Source organism: Manis pentadactyla, chromosome 1, assembly GCF_030020395.1.
Source record: "Manis pentadactyla isolate mManPen7 chromosome 1, mManPen7.hap1, whole genome shotgun sequence".
In the NCBI taxonomy this organism is placed as follows: domain Eukaryota; kingdom Metazoa; phylum Chordata; class Mammalia; order Pholidota; family Manidae; genus Manis; species Manis pentadactyla.
Window position 1 is genome coordinate 122,054,738 of NC_080019.1, and position 20,153 is coordinate 122,074,890.

At 39.5% G+C, this 20,153-nt stretch overlaps 2 protein-coding genes across 7 annotated transcripts in view; one reads left to right on the forward strand and one right to left on the reverse strand.

The window, feature by feature from the left end:
* Window positions 1-867: 867 nt before the first annotated feature.
* Window positions 868-15,483, forward strand: PLAAT1 (phospholipase A and acyltransferase 1). Of its 3 annotated transcripts, none has more exons than XM_036875250.2 (5): window positions 902-1,058; window positions 5,064-5,268; window positions 5,743-5,881; window positions 9,390-9,658; window positions 15,232-15,483. In XM_036875250.2, the coding sequence occupies exons 3-5, from the start codon at window positions 5,743-5,745 to the stop codon at window positions 15,358-15,360; spliced, it is 537 nt and encodes a 178-aa protein (XP_036731145.2). In that variant the 5' UTR covers window positions 902-1,058; window positions 5,064-5,268; the 3' UTR covers window positions 15,361-15,483. The 3 variants fall into 3 exon arrangements, with proteins under 3 accessions (XP_036731147.2, XP_036731145.2, XP_057357220.1); XM_057501237.1 differs by having other exon boundaries at window positions 912-1,058; window positions 5,213-5,268; XM_036875252.2 differs by lacking the exon at window positions 5,064-5,268 and having other exon boundaries at window positions 868-1,058.
* Window positions 15,484-15,664: 181 nt separating this feature from the next.
* The window catches only part of ATP13A5 (ATPase 13A5), a 95,944-nt gene continuing 91,455 nt past the window's right edge, over window positions 15,665-20,153 (reverse strand). For 3 of the 4 annotated variants that reach the window (XM_036875248.2, XM_057501225.1, XM_036875247.2), the window contains one exon: window positions 15,665-19,335. In XM_036875248.2, the coding sequence (XP_036731143.2) occupies window positions 19,075-19,335 (261 nt within the window). In that variant the 3' untranslated portion in view covers window positions 15,665-19,074. The remainder of the gene's footprint in view (window positions 19,336-20,153) is intronic. The other variant, XR_005022671.2, reaches the window with a different exon arrangement.

Sequence of the window (20,153 nt, forward strand, 5' to 3'; positions counted from 1 at the left end):
CTGGTTAGTATTCCTGGCCTTCCTTTTTTAGCAATGAGAAAACGGATACTCTTCACGCCCAGCTTTATTTTTAAACGCCCATGGCTGTATTTCTGGAGGCTTCTGCTGGCCTACCGGGCCTGAAAGCGGGTCAGCTAAGCCCGGCTTTGTCACATGTACCCAAGTCACGCTGAGTAAGGGACTTGCTCTGCTCCTCTAGGCAGAACCAGACCTGTCAGGGGCAGGGCAGGGCAGGGTTAGGGAAGAGGGAATGGACTGCCCGAGGGAGCATTGTCTTTACCGGAGGGCCCCTCCCATCCGCGGACGAGTAAATTTCCCACTGGGGGAAACCAGTACCTGGAGGTCTAGGAGCTGGCCACCCTTCCTTTCTCCTTATTGCCTTTCTCCCCACTTCGCACTCTGAAGGCTGGAAGGGGTCACAAGCACATGAGGTGTGGAGAGGTGTGGGTGGTGGGAAGGAGAGAGGTTTTCTAAGGCCCCTCCTAACTCCCACCTCCCCTGCATCAGGCCGAGATGCTTTCCCGGGCCCCGGGCTAGGAACTTCCCACTGTAAAGGAATTTTTGTAGCGCTCGAAGAGGGTGTCCTTCGAGACGGTGTGTGAGCACGAGTGTACACGATCGTTTCTGGGCTCAACAAGACGAGTTAACTTCCAAACCGCAGCGCCCTGGCACAGCCCTGGGTACCGTAGTTTGACGCGGGGGCTGGGAGGAGTGTGATTGGCCAGGTACCGCGCCGGGCTGCGCGCGCGTGCAGAGGGGCTCCGGGTGAGGGGCTGCGGCGTGTGAGCGAGGCGGAACGGCGGGGTCACGCGGAGGTGGCCAGGGACCCCTAGAGGCGCGGGGCCCAGCGCGGGGCGGGGGCGGCAACGCGAGCATGCGCGGCAGCGCTGGGGCGCCGGCGTGGGCGCCGCGGTGCGGCGTTGGTCGTGACCTCCCCGCGGGCAGGGGGAGTCGGCCCGCCGCCGCTGGAGGAGGGGCGGCAGCTGCCAGGCCAGAGCGACCTCGGGACCCTCGCGTCTGCCACCGGTGGGGGAAGATGGCCTGAGCTTAAGCGTGAGGTGTGCTGGGGATAAGGAGGGAGGACAACTAGGCCCCCAGACAACATTGCTTGAACCAACTGTCAAAACGGAAGCTCTAAGGATCAATTAATCTAACTCATACCCTCTTTTTAACATACGGGGACGGGGTGGGGAGGGGCATTCCTGAGTTCACAGGGAGAGACTCACTTCCCCAAGTCTCACAGCTGTTAATGGCAGAGGCAGGACTAGAAACCTGGTCTTGTTTGCAAGTAATTATTATTGTAAAATATTAGATTTGGGGAATATGGATGGTGCTGTTTAGGCATTCAGAACTGTTTAATAGAGTTTATGTGCTGAAAGAACCCAGTCCGTCTGTCGTCCCTGGGTGTAGGCTTTTCGTTCCTTCATTCACTAAGTATGGGCTGGGCAGTTTTTTTGGGCCAGACGCTCTTCTAGCAACTGAAGGAAAAGATAAACAAGAACCAGTCCTCCACATAAAGCAAAAGAGATTATTTCCTAGATACCAGTAACAACTCAGGTGTAGGAAACACAATAGGCATTAGTTACCGCGCACTATGTAAACTCTGAAGGAGACATCATTTCTGACTGACTGGAGGACCTTGGCGAGGAGGTGGCAGCTGAACTGAGTCTTTAAGAGTGGGGCACTTGGAAATGGGCAGCACATCCCCGGTAGAAGGTTCACTGTTAGCAGCAAAACTCCAGATGAGTGTGAGGAATGGTGAATAGTATGGTTTTCCTAGAATGCAGGCGTGAATAAGGAGGCCAAGATCATAGAGGGGGCAGGGTGGGGAGTCAGTGCTGAGGAACCTTGGACGGATTCTGTACAGAGAATGACGACAGCACAGTGGCAGAGGACGGGTCATCCGTCAGAGGGGTGGAATCCTCGGCTGTAGAGTTTCTTGCAGCCCTGAGATCTGTGAATTAGCCAGTCTGGGAGTCCAGGGCTTCATGGAACCATCTCAGGGAGGCAGGACTACAGATGAAAAATGCAGCTGGAGTGGGAAAGGGTACAAATTGGATGGGAAGATTGTTGGACTACAGTAGCCCGCAATAGTGTTTCAGACTTCCAACAGCATTCTTGGGAGTAGTTTGTGGAAAGATGCTCTTGGTAGCCCTGTAACACAGGTGACCTCGGAGACATGAGCAGCAGTTAATCAGCCTGTCCTTACTTGTGCAGTTCTTTCTTTGGAGGCAACCCCAGGGACCAACGTGGAGCTATAAACAGGGCAGCCTGTTTGGGCAGTTGGAATGGGAAATTTCTTATACAGACTCTACTGATTTATCTTCATGCGACTCTTCATTATAAACTCATCAGACAATTCTGTGCAGGTTAACTGTTAAAATGAAGTACTTTTACCTAAATGTGGCCCACACAGGTTGCAGTAGAGGAGTTTATGAATGTACCTTTAGTTGATTCTGTGTTCTCTCATACTCTTGAAGCACTATATTACATACTTGTGCCTGAGTGAAGTGGGCAGATGTAATCCATGTATATCAAATTATCCAAACAGGTTATAGCCATTTGCCTAAGGTCTGAGTCCAGGCACCTTCAAGATGCTTGTAGCCCCACCTTGACACCTCCTCTGCAAGAAAAGAGGGGATCCTCGAGGCTCCACTTCTCATACTCACGGGTTCTGCCTACGAGTGTTTAAAAACTTCCTATATGTTTTATGAAATATATATTCTGTGTGCTTGTGCAGCTTCTCTGTTTAATGGGCATTTGAGAAGAGGGAAATGGTGAAATGTTTTTAGTAGCAATTCCTTTGGTTAATGACGTTAATCAGGGGTATAAAGAAGGAATATGCAGTCTGAAATAAGAAGACAGACCTGAAACTGAATTCTAGTTCTGTCACTTACTACCTGGGCCCTACTGACTTACTGACTTTATTTAGGCCCTACCCTTAACTCATCTGAGTCCCAGTTTCCTCATCTGTAAAATGTTGATCATCATCATCATCAGCTCACAATTGTTAACCGGTCTAGCAGCATGCAAGAGGCACTGCAGAAATGTCAGCAATACCAGTGTGAATGGGGAGAAGCAGTTAGGATTAGGAACCTGACCTGGGAGGTAAGCTAATCTGGATCCAGGTGTGGGTTCTGCCCTTTCTGTGTGACTTTGGGTGTGTGAGTTCCTGAACTGCTATGAACAAATGCCTCATCTTTGAAGTGGGAGAAACATTTACATCTACTTTATGGTGTTGATTTGAAGATGACATCTCACACAAGTCTCAGGAAACAGAACTTTAGAATTGAAAGGGACCACAGAAGGCCTTCTTAGCCTGACCCCACCATGGAAATCTTATTGTTACCAATCCTGACTGTGTTGCAGCATTCCCAGTGACAATGCTGTCTGCTCAAGGTGCTGCATTCCCATTGTTGGATTACCTTCAAAGAAAGAACAACTTTCCTCATATACAGCTAAAAATTGCCTTAATGTGTCTTCCACATATTGACCCTTTTCTATGTTCTACATTTAAAAAAAAGCATTGATCTCTCTTTTTTAAGTAACATTGTGGCTGAAAGAAAGGATCAAGAACTAAAACCACACATAAGCCATGAACCAATAGCTCAGCCTTTACAAACAGCCACCTCTGTGTTCCCAGCCACCTGTCTAGTTGTTGCCAGTTCACAAAACACAGCAGCTTTTAGCACATTCATGAAACATTACTTGGAACAGCTATTTGAGATAAACAAGTCAGCCCTACATTCTGTGCCTGTCTACAAAATGAGGAAACTGAGACTCAGTTTGAATTACTTGCTCAAACTGACAGAATGGACAAATAGTAAATAAAAGACTTGAGGGAAGAACTCAGGTATATAGCACCCAGCCCAGTTACTTTCCCCACTATTTTATCACATAAGGGTTTCAGTGGGTATTTTCCAAAAGCTGGCATTTGCTACTATAGATTATTTTTCCTGTAAAATGGGGTAATAACATAATAAACTGAAATGCTTGTAGATTTTTAAAAATTAAATAAGGTTAAATGAGACAGTGCATTTGAAAAAACATGTTACATTACCAGTTGCTGTCTGTTCAAATGGTGGTTATTGTGATTTTGGCTAGGTCTGAATTCTAGTAGGCAGCTGTGTGTACTTGCTGATTCCTATTCATGGCGAATGTGTTTGTTTATATCATAGTATGTTATCTATTTTTCCTTTTAGTATCCACATGGCCAAATTGTGAACTTCATATTAATAAGACTCAAACATATTTGAGAGGGTGGTTAGATTTAATGGTTTCCATAAAGTTGTTTTAATAGTTATTTTCCAACAGATGGACAGCTTACGTTTGGCTACATTTCTGTGACAGTGTGGTGATTGAAGTTTTCAACAGATGGCATACAAATACTTGGGAAAACACCCTCCCAATAGTAATTGTTGTTAAAAAAGATTTTTAGAGTGCCAGAAAAATAATAGTCTGTATTCCCAAGCCCTTAGCCTATGCTATTATAATTATAATTTAGTTGATTTGGAAGTTTCCCTTTCTGGCCCTTGGATTTATTTTGTAAATGAGCATACATGTCTTTATTAGAGTGAGAGATGATGAGGAACGCTCTGTTGTCAATTAGAGATTCAGCATGGATAGAGCATGAAATCTCCTTTTGATCAATGAATGTGCATAACTTCCTCTTGTGAATCACTACACTTCTGTGCCATACATAGAAAATGTAACCTTTCATAAAAATCAACCATCAGATACTAACATGTTCTTTCTGAAAAGTATTGATTTGCAAAGAAGAAAAGCTTACCAAACTTGGAATTTTCAGACATATTCATCATTATGATGAACTCCCCAGCCTTCCAAGTTGTCCCCTTCTATGGTGACCACTTTGCACTGCTTCTGGAATCAGTAAGTAAGGAATCAGACAGTGAGCAGGGCAGGAGGGAAGTCGTAGAATCTGCAGGGGTTCTTTGCCTTGTCACAATGACAAGGGCATTTCCTGACATTTAGTGGGTTAAAGCCAGAGTAGCTACACCTGCACAGCAGTTTGGCAAAAGGAAGAAATGTCCTGTATCCTACAGTATGCCTGAATGTCTGTCTGGCTGGACACTCATCTGAGCCTGGAAATTATCTGCTGAAATTAAATGATGCAGTGAGTTTTACAAAGTATTTTTTGCATAGAATTTTAGCATTCACCTCTGCTCTTTGATTTTACTATGCTGGTATATAGAAGGCTGAAAGAGTTTTCTCATCTTCTGCTGCCGAATCCTGACTTTTTCATGCCAAGTAAGTACAAGCATATAGACACTTTATTATACTTCTTAGTATGGTTGTGAATGGAACATTTACATAGCAGAACAGATATTATTATAAATTTACTTCCCCTTTCTATTCCAAATAGGGCTTCATATTAATATTTTTGGAATGTGTATAAATTATATTATCCAATAATTTCTGGACTTAAAGAAAGAATTATAAAATGCTTATTATAATAAAGGGGTCCTAGGGCTGATCTGGATGAGAAGCAATTGCTATAAAAATTAAGCAATAGCAGACAAAGTCTTTCTCCACTCATCCCCTTGCACATACATAATTTCAGTGTTAGAATCATTCAAAAGAAAGGACAGTGGTGTGGGCCTAAGTCTTTAATAAGAAACAACCCCAGTAAATTCTGTATCTCTGTACTTCCATGGAAGTCTTAAACTGATTTTCTATCGGCAAGCCATATCAGCTATATCTTCTTTGTGTCTGTCCTTGCAGATGGCGTTTAATGATTGCTTTATTTTGAACTATCCTGGCAACCCCCAGCCAGGGGACTTGATTGAAGTGCTTCGTCCTGGCTATCAGCACTGGGCATTGTACTTGGGGGATGGTTATGTTATCAACATAGCACCTGTAGGTAAGGTTTGTTTCAGCAACTCCCGGGAGCTATTTAGTTTTCTTGTCATAAAAAGAAAGGATGAATGAAATCATAAAATTAAAAAAATAAAAATAAATAATAGAAAGTAGATAAATCTATCTGATCTAGGTTTAGGGAAAGATTCTAAGACCAAAAGGCCATTGAGTATATCATAAAGCTCAATTAGCAATAATACTAAAAACCTCTGGATTAAGAAATACCCAATTTAAAAGCAGATCAGTTGGGAAAAAACACAGACATGACAAGAGTCAGCATTTTAATATATCACACAAATCAATGATTTCAATTCATTCAACATCTGTTTATAGATTACTCAGTATTTGCAAATGCTGTTCTAGATGCTGGGGGTACATAGATTCCTGCCTACATGTAGAGCTTATATTTTAGTGGAGAGAGAGACCATGAAGAAAACACAGAGAGCAATGTTAGAATAAAGAGGAGTGATATGGAGAAAATAAAGCAAAGAAACAGAGTAGGAAGTCCTGGGTGTTGGGGGTGCTGCAGGTTCAAACGAGGTGGTCAGGGAAATCTCATAAGAAAGTAACATTTGGGGAACAACTTGGAAGAGGTAAGGAAACCAGGCAGATAATATTGGGGGAAAGAGTTTCTGGGGTGAGGGAACAGCAAATATCAAAATCCCTACAAACAAAAGGTCAAAGAATTGTGAACAGTTTGTAGAAGAAGAAAAGCAAAAGCCAACACCAAATTTTAAAGGTTTCAATTTTTTAGTCATCTAGAAATTATAAAATAAAGTGGCAGGTTTATGCCTATCACACTAGCAAAGGTTAAAAAGATGATAATGTTGATAAGAGTATAATGAATGAACCCAAGATTTTTGATAGAAATAAAAGCTGATAGCATCAGTCATGAGAACAGTTTAACAGTATGTACTAAGAGTCTTGAAAGACTCTGTATGCTTTGACCTTGTTGTACTTCTACGAATCTGTTCTTGGGAATTATTTATAGAGATGTAGACCTAACATTTCTGTATAGGAGCATTCACTTTTATCTCATTTATAATGGTTTAAGAAATAGACAATGGCTTAATGTTCAACAGGGGAATAAATGAATTATGATTTAGCCACAGAATTATTTAGTACCTGTGTTTGATAGAATTCCTTAGTTACAAGTAGCAGGAATCAAACTCAAATTAGCTTAAGCAAAAAGACAAATCCCTTGCTTCACTGAGGAAAACTACAGAAAGAGTAGAAGTGGTGCTTGTCTCACAGACGCCCGGAAATAGGGGTTTGAACATAATTGTCAAGACCGTCTGCCTCGGCATTTTGTATTTGTTGTTTTCATCCTCCCAGTCTGTGTCTTCCTAAGAAGTAGGGCTCGAGCCATCAGCATCCTCCTGTGACCCAACAGGAGAGAAAGCTAATCCCAGCCCATTGAAGTTAGAAAAGTCATGGAAAACAGCTCTAATTGATCCTTGCGTCTATTGCTGGGCTGTCCTATGCCCAGAAGAATGGGATATTATGATTGGCCTATAGAGAATCTTTTTCAGAAAGAAAGAGGCAGTGGTGGAATAGGATGCTGGATAGATCAAAGCAACAGTCACTACAATAGCCATTAAAAATCATATTTCCTGCCATGTTTAATTACATGAAAGATTATCTTGTATGATATTTATGTGAAAATTCCAGATGAAAGATACAATATGTAATGATAGCCAGTTTGCAAAAAAATTATACATACATGACTGCACACATATATGCACATCTACAGATGTGTTAATTAAAGGCATAATAGAAGTACATCAGAATAAAGATAGTAGTTGTTTCTGGGTGGCAGGATAATAGGTGATTTATATTTAGATATTTAAGCTGGTTTTTTTTCTGTTTTGTAAATGTACAAAAATAACCACCAGATTTATTTATTAGCAACAAAAATGTATGCAAATAACAAACATCCAGGAATATTTTTTTTCCAAGATATCCTTAAAAAGAAGTGTTTATAGGCCTAAGTCTTACTGTCTTGGGAACTTATGAGAATTTTTAATGAAGTAGTTTTGAAACATTTTGAGATATTTGCCTCTTGTTCTGGAGAACTGGCCATGGAAATGGCAAATAAAGTGACATTTACAATACAGAGCTGCTAGCTGTTAGTTTCTGCAGAGTCTAGTGATTAAGTTTAGACAACTCTCTACATTATTTCTGAGTTTTCATATCTGGAAAATAATATAAGATTTTGGTACTGTTTCCTCATTTTCATGTCTTAAGCTCTGAGATTGAAGCACTGAGCTTTGATCCTGTGGACTGAAATTTAATTCCTGTTTCTGTTAACTACAGAATATTTTGATATTTTGCAAGCCAGTTTTCCTCCCTAAACTTCAATTTCCTCTTCTGTAAATTGATTTCATTAGACCAGTTAAAAGAAGTTGAGTAATTCTAACTAGGATGTATATGCTGTAGGAACTTTCAGTGTGTAAGATACTAGCTGGAAATGCTGCTCCAATGAAAAGGAGCTTGGAGGATAGAAAAAAAAGAGGAGTAGAAAAGAAGGTTTACTTTTAATTATTACTAAAAGAGAAAGTGTCTAAATGCTGGTTATTTAGCGACCCTTCCCTTCATGTTCACTTGAACTCTGGCCAAGCATAGCCGTCCTGGGCAGATGGAGAGGTACTGTGGCCCACTATTAGAGCTGAACACTGAGGAATCATTTGTTCAGGCTCAGATACTGACAGTGGCAGGCCAGGTTGCAAAGGTTCCTGGCAGTCTAGGCAAATTCTTCCCAGCAGAGGCAGTGAAATGGAGTGGCTGGCAGGCATGTGCCACTCCAAGAGGTGGATGGGGCATAGCATGAGGGCCCATCTAGTGGACAGCACCTACTAGGTTAGGATCAGTTTCAGGACTTGGTTTCTTAGCCAAAGGAATTGGCAAGGCAACAGCAGGGCCCAGCCTGCCTGAAGGCAACTGATCCTTAAAGGACTGAGGTACCATATAGGTTTCAAATTGGACCCAAACTGAAGCCAAGTTGAAAGAATAGTGTAAAAAGTGGAGGAGAGGTTAAGGAGTACAACTTAGACACTAGGATGAGCCTACTAAATATAATACACTATGCTGAGACCCAGAGATGTTAGTTTTGAAGGGTTCAGATAGTGAAAAGCCTGCTTTATCAAGAAAGTGGATGATCTTATCTGTACTATGTTAGGAATGTGTACCAAGATCTCCAATTGATACCAATTGATAGATAACTTATTCCTCAAGAATGGATAGAGTTTTCTCACTGCATTTGTTCTATGGAGAGATACAAATTTTCAAAAAGTTTTCTTACAGTCTCACTCATATGGTATTGTGTTATGGATAAATTACAGAATGAGTGCTTAAGGATGGTAAGATCAAGTGGTTTCTGGTTTGTGATAAGTCTGGGACAGAGCTGCATTTAGTCATCCTGATACTTCCAAAAACATGCATTGGAATTCGATGGCATAGGATTTCACTGGGCCTGGGTCACTGTATCTTGCTAACTAGAATTCTCCTTGTAGAAGATGGCATTCCTGCATCATTTACAAGTGCCAAGTCTGTGTTCAGCAGAAAGGCCCTGGTGAAGATGCAGCTACTGAAGGATGTTGCAGGAAATGACACATACAGAATAAACAATAAATATGATGAAGCATACCCCCCTCTCCCTGTGGAAGAAGTCATGCAACGGTCAGAGTATATTATTGGACAGGAGGTGGAGTATGACATATTTGTCAACAATTGTGAGCATTTTGTGACTTTGCTTCGCTATGGAGAAGGAATTTCAGAGCAGGTGAGTTTTCTTTAGGAGATATGTAAGAAGTTTCTTGCATTCAAAAGATAGTAACTACTGACTATGATAAGGCCTCAGGCAAAATGAAAAGAACAAAGAAAATATGAGAACAATGAAGGATAAAGAAAGGAACTGAGTTGTCCAAGGTCATGCAGCCAGTTAATGACCAAACTAAAACCAGAGTATAGATATCAGGAATCTGGGGCTAGAAGGGACTTGAAGCCAGCAAGATCATAGCTTTCTGTCTTACTGCTCTCTGTCATTTGGGTTTTTTCCCCTTATCCAACAATCAGTGACCTCGTATACTGAAAAGAATGCTGATTTTTTTTTGAGTGAGAGTTCATTTGCTAAAAATAGAGATGGTAATTCCAAGATTCTTTTCCATTAGTGGACAGGGACTAACTAGTGACATATCTTAGTGTGTTTGAAAATGTTTTCCATTTCTTTGCAATGCTAATTTTCAAGGAAATGTGCTTTTAAGTAGATCCTTTGATTGAGTTTTTAGATGATTTTTAATTCATTAACTATTTTAAAAGTAGCTTGCAATTTTGTCATCTACCACCAGTATTTTTGTAGTATGGCAGATTTCTAGCTTAAAGTGTGCCTGAGTCAATTGCACTTTCCTTACTTATCGTCCCACCAATCCAATTCCATCATTGATGTTTTCACCTAACAATTTATTGAATTGATAGAAAAGAATGAGTGTATAAGGCTCCTAGGTCTTGAAATGGTGGATCAGTTATATCAACATGTATTCTAAGGAATGAGGTTATAATTCTTCTCGTGAAAGCTTGGGAAAATGGAGGATGGAATATAATGAAAGGACATATTTGTTTTCATTAGGAAATAATTTAATTGGAAATTCATTTTTATTAGGAAGTACATTAACATAATGAATGTTCTACTCACATGTAGCAATAAATTGCTTCTGAGCCAGAACACAGAGGCCATACACACAAATTCCTGCTTGCCAGTGCATTGAAAATGAGTGGGATAGCTAGGAAATAGTGTTCATCCTTCTCCTTTATAGTGAAGTGTCCACTGCACTCAATAGGCAGTTTTTAAAAGTATGGTTAAATGACAAGGAATTAGAATTGTCTTCTTGCTTTGACTCCACCATCTTCTCACATTTCATACTCAGAGTCAAGACCCATGAAAAAATAAACATTTCTCAACAACTAGTAGAACCGTTGTTCTAGCAGGTCCTGATGAAGCCGGTGCAGTGACAGCCTTAGGAACCCAGCTAAGCTTTGGAATTCTACTGACCTGAGCTAAAACTTCATCCTCACCACTTACTAGCTGAGTGACTTTGGGTACATTGTTTATCAGGTTGCTGTTTCCTAATCTGTGAACTGAGGTTGTTTTGAAGATTATAGGAGATATCTGAGTCTCTTAGCAAACTGTATTACATATTATCCATCCCAATATACAGCATACTTCAGATGAATATTATTTCTAATTTAAGTATTTCAGCATTTTATAGATTTTTCTTGGTAGTCTTCAATAAAATTTCTGTCAGTCTAATGGAAAACACAGCAATTAGATTGTTATTTTTATTATTTCTCAATAATGAATAGTACTATAACTAATAATACCTACTATTAGAATAGTTTTGGGTCCTCTTAGGGCTTAAGGATCTTGAGCATAGAGCAGTTTTCTTGGGGAATGACTATGTATTTATTTTTATTTATGAAACTGTAAATGCATAAAAAATATTAGAAAGGGGGAAGGGTTATGGCCCATGGTCCCATCTTTTTCTTCTTTGTTCTTTTCTGTACTTAAAAACAATTAATAGACTTAATTTTTGTAGAGCAGTTTTAGGTTCACCGCAAAACTGAGCTGGAAATGTAGAGAATTCCTGTATATGCCCTGCCCACCACACACATTCACAGCCGTCCCCACCATCAACATCCCATGTCACTGTAGTATATTTGTTACAAAAGATGAGCCAACATAGACATATTAACCAAAGCCATAGTAAAGGAAACCAGAGTGTCACCCCAAGATGCATGTCATGGGGACTATGAGTTGAGGGCCATTGAGAGGAAACCAATACAAGGAAAGCTCCCAGCCCTTCCCGTATTTGCCTACAAGGAGGACATAAATTTTCAAAGGTATTCTTCATCTCCTCTCTGCTAGGAAGGACAAAAGTTAATCATTGGGGACAACCAGTGGTTAACATAAGACTCTTATCAGCCTACAGAGGGCACCAGAGGAATCTGCATAAAAAACTAATCTACCATTAGTTTCTCATATATTTACTTACCTTCTCATGATCTGTCACCCTTAGAAGCCTAAAACTGCTTTCATTTTTGCATTTCTTTACAAATTTACTGTTTTATATTGAAGATGCTGTATAAGCCTGAAAAGCCACTTTTTTAAGTTATTCTTTCCTGAGCTTCTCCCATATATACATATACAATAAATGTACATGTTAATACACTTCTGTTTGTTTTTCTCAAGTTAATCTGTTTTTATTTCAGAGCCTTGGCTAAGAACCCAAGATTAGTAAGTGAAAAAATTTTCATGGTTTTACCTTTTTCAGAGTATCCATACAGTTAAAATCATACTAAGCCATATGGGTTTAAAATTCCTCCATTACTTTTCATGATTTGATAGCTCATTTCTTTTTATCACCAAGTAACATTCCATTGTTTGGATGTACATTTACTTACTGAGGACATCTTAGTTGATTCTAAGTTTTAGGAATTATGAATAATGCTGCTAGAAACATTCAGGTGCAGATTTTTGTGTGGATATAAGCTTTCAGTTCATTGGGTAAATACCAAGGAGCATGATTGCTGGGTTGAATGGTAGGAGTATGTTAATTTTGTAAGAAACCACCAAATTCTTCCAAAGTGGCTGTACTGTTTTGCATTTCCACCAACAGTGAATGAGTTCTTGTTGCTCCACCTCTTCTTCAGCATTTGATACCATAAGCATTGTGGACTTTAGCCATTCTAATAGGTACATAGTAGTATCTCATTTTAATTTGCAATTCCCTAAATACATGTGATGTTGAGCAACTTTTTATATGCTTATTTGCCACCTGCATGTCACAGATGACGATGTCTCTTGACATCTTTCACGATTTTTAAATTGGGTTGTGTGTTTGTTTTTTTATTGTTGAATTTGAAGAGTTCTTTGCATATTTTAGATAACAGTCCTTTATCAGATTTGTCTTTTGCATCTGTCTGTGCCTTATCTTTTCTGTATTCTAAAAATTTCTAAAATCAACATTTTGCACTGTTATGGTCTATAATAAAGTTATTAAAACGTGTCTGTCTTATTGGAAAATGAAAGCACCCTTGAATAGGCCCAGACAAGCTGATACACAATATACCCTGACCTCAGCCTTAAGAGTCTTGGGGGAAGAGTTTATTTTAGTAAACTCTGTAGTGATCTGTAAACACTGTGTCTGGACACAGTCCTCCAAGTCCAGCTAACATTTCACTGGGCATGTGTAAATCATCAGAATGAGGCCTTGATTACAGCCCATAGATAGAAAGCCATATACAGGATGAAGCGTGCAGAATCAGAGGAAGTGTGCATGAAGGGCGCCATGAAGTAAAAGCTCTTGTTCATGGTGGTTCAGCAAGAATATCCTAGGATGTTAAATAGTTCTGGTCAGGTACCATCACACATAATTGCAAGGGACTGTCCAAATTACATGGCATTTTGCCATCTAGAATGCAACTTGAAACACGAATTTGAGGTTTGGGAAACTGCATGCACTGCCAGAAGTGGCTTTATTTTCATTGTATCTGGCCTTTGCAATCTCAGGGGGCTTTGGTTTAGGGTCTAGTTACTCATCCCTTTCTCAAGCCTCTTAGATTAATGGTATTTCTCTCACATATGTGTTTCTAGTGGCTGAAAGATACCCAGTGAGTTAGGTCTGCAACTAGCTGGGGCCACCCTACCCAAAGGATCCTGCCATTTTCACAGGGCCTTACAGTACCCTGCTGCCATTTGACATCTCTCTTTAAAGACACCAATTGCACCTTCCTATTTTTCCATTGCCTCCCACATTTCCCTGTATCAGACTTCCTTGGGATCTCAGAATCTGCCTGGAATCATATAAGGATTGGCCTGATTTATAATCCCCGATCCCTGTCTGATTATGATTCTGCTCCTCTTTGTCCTGTGTCTTGTGTCTCCCTGCCCCTCTTTGCTTTCCATGTGCTCAGTACTGGCTCTCTGCTGCAGTGAATTCTGACTCTCTCATGGGAAATAACTTAGTAGCAACTAATTAAAAAACATAAATAAAAGAATCAACAAAATGAATGAAATTAGGATTTGTCAGTAGTTAGCCAGTGCCATTCTCCCTGGCAACTGGGGATGGTAGCAGAGCAGGGGAGGTCCAGTTATAGGCCTTGTCCCTACAGATCACAAGGTGGTGTAATGGAGTGAAACTCCTGTCTGTGCTTCTTTCCTGGCCATGGACCTTGCTGCCTGTTCCCAAGGGGAAGCTGCAGCAAGGGAGACAGCACTATGTGCCAGTAGTGTGGGGGTGGGAGGCTCAGCGGCAGGACCTGTGCGTTAGACAGAGGGTATGCTCAAGTATGAGCTTGGTCAGGCTTTCCAACATTTGGGCTGGCTCCCAGACTCATTTAGGAAAAATGTTTTGCTTTATTTGAAAGCCTGATTCTTAAATCTCAGAACAACTGAGATTTATTAAACAGGTTATTTTCAGAATGCCTGATGACTCTGAAATATCTGAATATGGCCTTTGGGTCATAAAATTGTACTCAAACCTGTGCAGGTGGAAGACAGTATTAGTTGAGTACCATGAAAACCATGGATATTCATTAGATCCCTCATGATGACGATGACTAATAATCTTAAAGCTATAAATGTCTGAGCTCCTTTATGGACAATTGAGCTTGAGAGTGGTTTATTTTAGTTTGTCTACATGAGAAATTAAGTTTTCACAGTATAGTTAGCATCAGTATTGACTCTCTTGAAGTTTGCTTATCAGAAGAGAAATTGTATCTACCAAATAAGAGCTTCTAAGTACATAGCTCAGATCACATCACTGAATTATTTTGCTAACAGGCATTTCTGAGTCAGGGAAAACACACACATACACACACACACACACACACTGTGTGTGTGAATATTCAGATATTCACTCTGGTATAGACCCAGCACAACCAAATCAATATGTGTAGGGGGGGAACACATGGTTCAAGACTCCTGTATCCAAACATCCTGATGGCACGACCTTGGGAAAATCACATTTAACTTCTCAAGTTTTGCAAAACAGGAATAGTGCTACCTCCCAGGTGTTCTATGATGATTATTAGGAATTGTGGAATGATTAGTTTATAAACTGCCAGGGCTATAAAATATGAGGAATATTTTACCTTTGTGTATTTGTCTTTGTCATCATTATAAAAATTATAAATATATTTCTTCCTCCTCATACAGAATTTTAACTTTGCATTAACTTTAAATTTATCCATTGTACATTAAAATGAGTATTCGATTCAGGAAATAAGCTACAACTTGAGTATAGGACACTGAGATGCCTTTAGGATAATATGTGTTTTTATTTTCTTGTCTCCTTATAGGCCAATCGAGCAATAAGTGCCATTGGGTTTGTGACGGCTGCTGCTGGTGCCTTCTCGTTTCTGAGCCTCTTTCAAAAAAGCAAGGAGCAAAATACTATTAAAATTTTACTGAAGAAATATTGGAACTGAAGGAATTTGTGATGAGAGAGAAAAAAACCCTGAGATGAATACTTATTTTCAATGCATTATTATTGTCCCAAATTCCAGTGATGAATGGCAGACTCTAATAAATTGCTCACTGATATGATCTCATCACTGAGCCATGGAAATTTTTCTCTCTTCTAACATAGATTTGCCCTGGCAGCTTGACCAAGAAGCAGTAGCCTTTTGAGTGAGCCAGCAGAGGATCTGAACCAAATCATTTTATCTTCTATAAATATTGTTTTCCCTTTCCCTGAGGGTGGCTATTTTGTATGTGTCAGAGGGATGAAGATCACATTTATATGTGATCTTGAAAGAAATGTTAAGCACCCCAAATTCTTAGGCTTACACTCAAATTCATATTCCTTTCCTGATGAGAAAAAAAAATTGAAACACAGCATTTGGTTAGGTGGTTTGAGGAACTTGGATTAACAAGCTGTTTGAGGGTGCACCCCTATCTCCTTGCTCCTGCGTAGATGGGTGGGGGGATGGGATAAGGGGCTCTTTGCTCCATGGTCTCAGATGCAGCGATTTCCTGGAAGCTACTCAGTGGTCAGGAGTATGACAAAACAAGAGTGGACTGTGTTACTGCCACAGAGCTACATTGTTCCTTCTGGATTGTGAAGTATTTCAAGGTTTGAAACCTTTTAACCTTAGCCAGAGATCATTAAATAATAGGTTGAAGGTGCCACATTTAGAAAACAATATCCTATGCTAGTTTTTAAGGCTTTTATTGTAAGTCAAGGGGTGTTGTGATTTTATTCTTGCAGTTGATTGATTATACAGTGAATGAAGCAAACTTCTTTTTAATACCTTCCTGCAGAATTCTTGTTGGCAGCAGGTGGGAAAAAGTGCATGCTCATCTCCATACCCAGGATTGTATCAGACATTATAACGTCACACTACAAACCACACTACCAGCCAATGGCTTCTGGTGCTATCTTTAAAAGCATGGGGCAGGGGGTTGGGTGCCATGCAAGAACTAGGAATTTGGTAGATAAAGTAACTAAACAGAAGACTCAGTGAGTTTTGAACCTATTAAACTGATTTAGATATTACCCCAGGGCCAGAAATTCTCTACAATCTGATTGCAGGGTTAAGAATAATGAAAACAGAAGGGATCGTGTGCTGTAGTCAGCACCAGCAGAGATCCTGAATCTCTTCCTTGTTTAGGACTAATCCCTTCCCTTTTTATGGCACCAATTCTGTCCCCAGATAACCCCAAAACTCTCTCTTTGTCCACTGTTCTCTGGGGAGTATGAGTGTCTCCTACCAGATACCACGATCCAAAATTACCCATTCAATTTCATTCTAAATTCAGTTCTTATTCCTTTTATGTCCTGCTCTCTAGTAATAGTAAACAAACAAAAATATTGTTTTTCAAGTATTGTCAGATTAGGCTGAGATTGACAGCGGCTAAATGTGCTACCTCTTCAGTGTGTGTTTACCTTTTCATAAAGGATGACTGCAGAGGACAGATCATAACCCAAAGCAGGGGATTTGGGTGTGCTGGAATTACCATGCTGACAAATGGGAAAGAGAGTGGAACTGGGGACAGAGTGGCCTTCTTCAGGACCCTCACATCAAACCTTTCTAGAGAACTCTGGGCATCTCTACTCCAGAAGATAGTCCTAGCTATGCTGGATAATGTCACAGATGCACTTCGAAATTCATGGGTTCATTTCTCGCATAGGTGGTGTTCAAAGCTCCAGTTTTCTCACCTTTAGAAATAAGCTCACAAAATTAGTCATCAGTTTTCCCGTAAAAATAGCCATTCTTGACAATGGACAGTTTGACACTGTCCAGTTTGTTTTTTCTATAGGTGATCATTGGATGTGAGGCCATGTTTATTGTACTTTTTACCAAACAATTTTTTCCCAAGGCTATTAAACCTTTCTCTGAGTTTATTTTTAGCAAGGGCAAGTGTAGTATTCAACTTTAGTAGGTCCCCCTCCCCCCAAAAAAGACATGTGAAATAAAGATCATCACTTATCAGATACCAAATAGGTTGTTGGAAAAACTTGGTGGGAGAGGGTGTACATTTATTGAATAAAGATATTTACAAAAAATCTTCTGCTATCTAAATGTCCTAGTATATCAATTGAAACCTCTCATCCTAAAGGTCAAATTACTAAATACAGATATGTCAGCTCAAGGAACCTGAGCTGCCTTGTTTTTTAGGTTGGCGTACATTTGTTAATTATAAGCTAAAAATCTTGTTTACCTTTTGATCTTTTATTGGTCTCCATTAAATTAGACACATTTTAAACTACACAAGAGCTGTGTACCCAAAGAAAAGGCTAAAAACAAATAAAATGTAAATATAAACTGTATATAAGAACTTTCATGCTGCTAGTTTGTGTAACAAAGTATATAATACTATTTACAGCAACAGATTACTGAAACGTTGAAAACATTTCTTCAGTGCTCAAGATTTGAAGATTGTAAAGATATTATTGAATTCATATATCACAGTATGGCACATAATTGCACTTATGGATTGGGAATTGTTAACTAACTGCTTATGATCCATAAAATGTCTGTTAAATTGGCAAAATTATTGTTACAAGGAAAGCCTTATAGGTAATTTAAATGTCCACTAGGAATAAATGTCCTCTCAAGGTCACAGTGAGGTTAATATATATTAAAGGCAATAGTGTGCAAAATATACTCATATAGGATGTAAAATGTACCCTTTCTTATGATCCTTAATGCACATCTAATAATTGATTTGGATCATGAAAAGATGAAATGGAACTCAAGATTGTTTAGTAGGCTGATAATTGTCATGCTGTAGATACAAGCATTGTTAATCCCTTCCCTATGATTGTTAAGATGAGCAATGCTGAATGTGGCCAACTTTTCGAGTTAAAACTTGAGGTTTTCATCTGTCAGTACTTAAGAGAAAATAAAGGTGCCAAGCTTCTTTAAATGAAAAGTACATTTTAACAGTTTATTTTATAACCTTTGTGATTTCGTCTGGACCATCTAGCTCCCTGGCCCCAAAACAAAATGCTTTGGGAGATGCCAACTTCAGTGGAGTTTGCTTAGAAACATCTCCTGTGCCCACTCCAAGATTATATGCAATTAACAGACACCTCCACCATTCTCCACTTTCACACTTGCTAGAGTTAGAGTTGAATTTTCTGAAGTAAGTATCAATTATTGCTTCTCAATTAAAACCATAGAAAAGAAAGAAAAAGGAGAGGTTTGTGACCTTGGAAAAGGTATGTACATAAATGTTCTTCACAAGTAAATAAAAGGTTATTTAAATGTGACAATTTATTGAGAGTTTTTTTCCCCCCGAATTCTCTTATTTCTGTAAATGAAAATAAAAATATACTGGTGAAACTTTCAAAGATTAAACTCTCAATTTTCATTTCTTCTATTGATGTTCATGCCATTAATTTCAGTACCATGAAGTTGTGCATTTTAACCAGATAATGTTGCAATGTGAATGAAGTTTATCAGAAAAAAAAAAGAGAACCCAGGAAATGCATTTTCTTCCCCTTCAGTGATAGAAAAGACAGCGAAAATAAGCATTTTAAGGTCATTTGTTGCAAGGTTCAATGCACTGAAAAATGTGCTCGAATGCTCAGACGGCAAGAGGAAAGGTCAGGGTAGTTGGTCACCCCCTCTCCACAGTGTGTTAGTTTCTGGGAAGAAGGGGATGCTGTTAAGCATGTAGGATGGCAAGGCTGATTATAATATAGTCCAAAAATGCTGTTCTGTGGTTTGCCCTCCCAATTCACATTTTTCTTTTGGAATCTGTTCAGGGCTCTCATAGCCTTGGTTGATGTAGAATCCATTTTTGCCATCACCTGAATAATCTGTCCTGTTTGTGGGAGGCCAGGTGGAATCTTCTGCCAGTTTTCTCTGCCAGTTCCTATACTGATTTTTAGAATAGAATCCAAGTTGTTTTTTGATCAATAGCCAGAGCTTTCGATTTTGAAGGATGGCATCCTGGAAAATCAGGTGGAAAAACAATCAAACCATCATCTACCTCCCCCTGCAGGTTGCTCACTGCCGCGCTCCGTCCCCGAGGCCTTCCTCTGAGACGGGCTTACTCCTGCTGCTTCCTCGCAACTTCGCCCTGGCATCCCCGGCTGTCTAGGAGCTCCCTAGGTAGGTTCTTTGCCTTAAGAAGCAAGAGCTTGCTTGTGTTCACAGAAATCTGCAGAAAGCTTACAGCCTTTTATTTCCACTGGATTTCCTAGTTAAATCCTGGCTGGTGATTCACTTAGAATTATTTTACTGCCAGACTGAAATGATAACAGAATAATGTACCATCAAAGTCTTGAACAGAAAAAAAAAAAATCACTGCTGACACATGCCACATAGCAGATGCCAAATAAGGGTTTGTTGAATGAATAGATGAACTCAAGAAATAAGATGGGTTTGGTTTCCATTTTTTGAGTTCTCTTTTTTTTCTATGTTCACATGCACACACAAGTTTTACACTTTTATAATAATAGAAGTGGCCAAATTTTGCATTATATTTTTGTTAGACTTCATCAAATACAATTTGTAGCTGCAGTCTTCTTAACATTTTTGGTGATTGCATAACATTTCTTCAAATTGCTGTATAACTTAATATTTAATATTAAGTAACTTAATATTTAATAACATTTAATAAAAATAAAATGTTTAATAAAATAAAAATATTAACTTAATATTTATTTAAACTAACAGCATCTCTACTTTGGCACTCGATTGAATCTAATATTTTACCACTGAAGATAATACTATGATGAATACCTTCATTCATGTAAGCTTTTTTT

What these genes read in the sequence shown, in the direction of transcription:
- PLAAT1 (XM_036875252.2), top strand. Translation starts at nt 5,743, where the DNA reads ATGGCGTTTAATGATTGCTTTATTTTGAACTATCCTGGCAACCCCCAG. An exon ending in TATCAACATAGCACCTGTAG is followed by an intron (nt 5,882 to 9,389) that starts GTAAGGTTTGTT and finishes TTCTCCTTGTAG; the next exon opens with AAGATGGCATTCCTGCATCA. An exon ending in GAGAAGGAATTTCAGAGCAG is followed by an intron (nt 9,659 to 15,231) that starts GTGAGTTTTCTT and finishes GTCTCCTTATAG; the next exon opens with GCCAATCGAGCAATAAGTGC.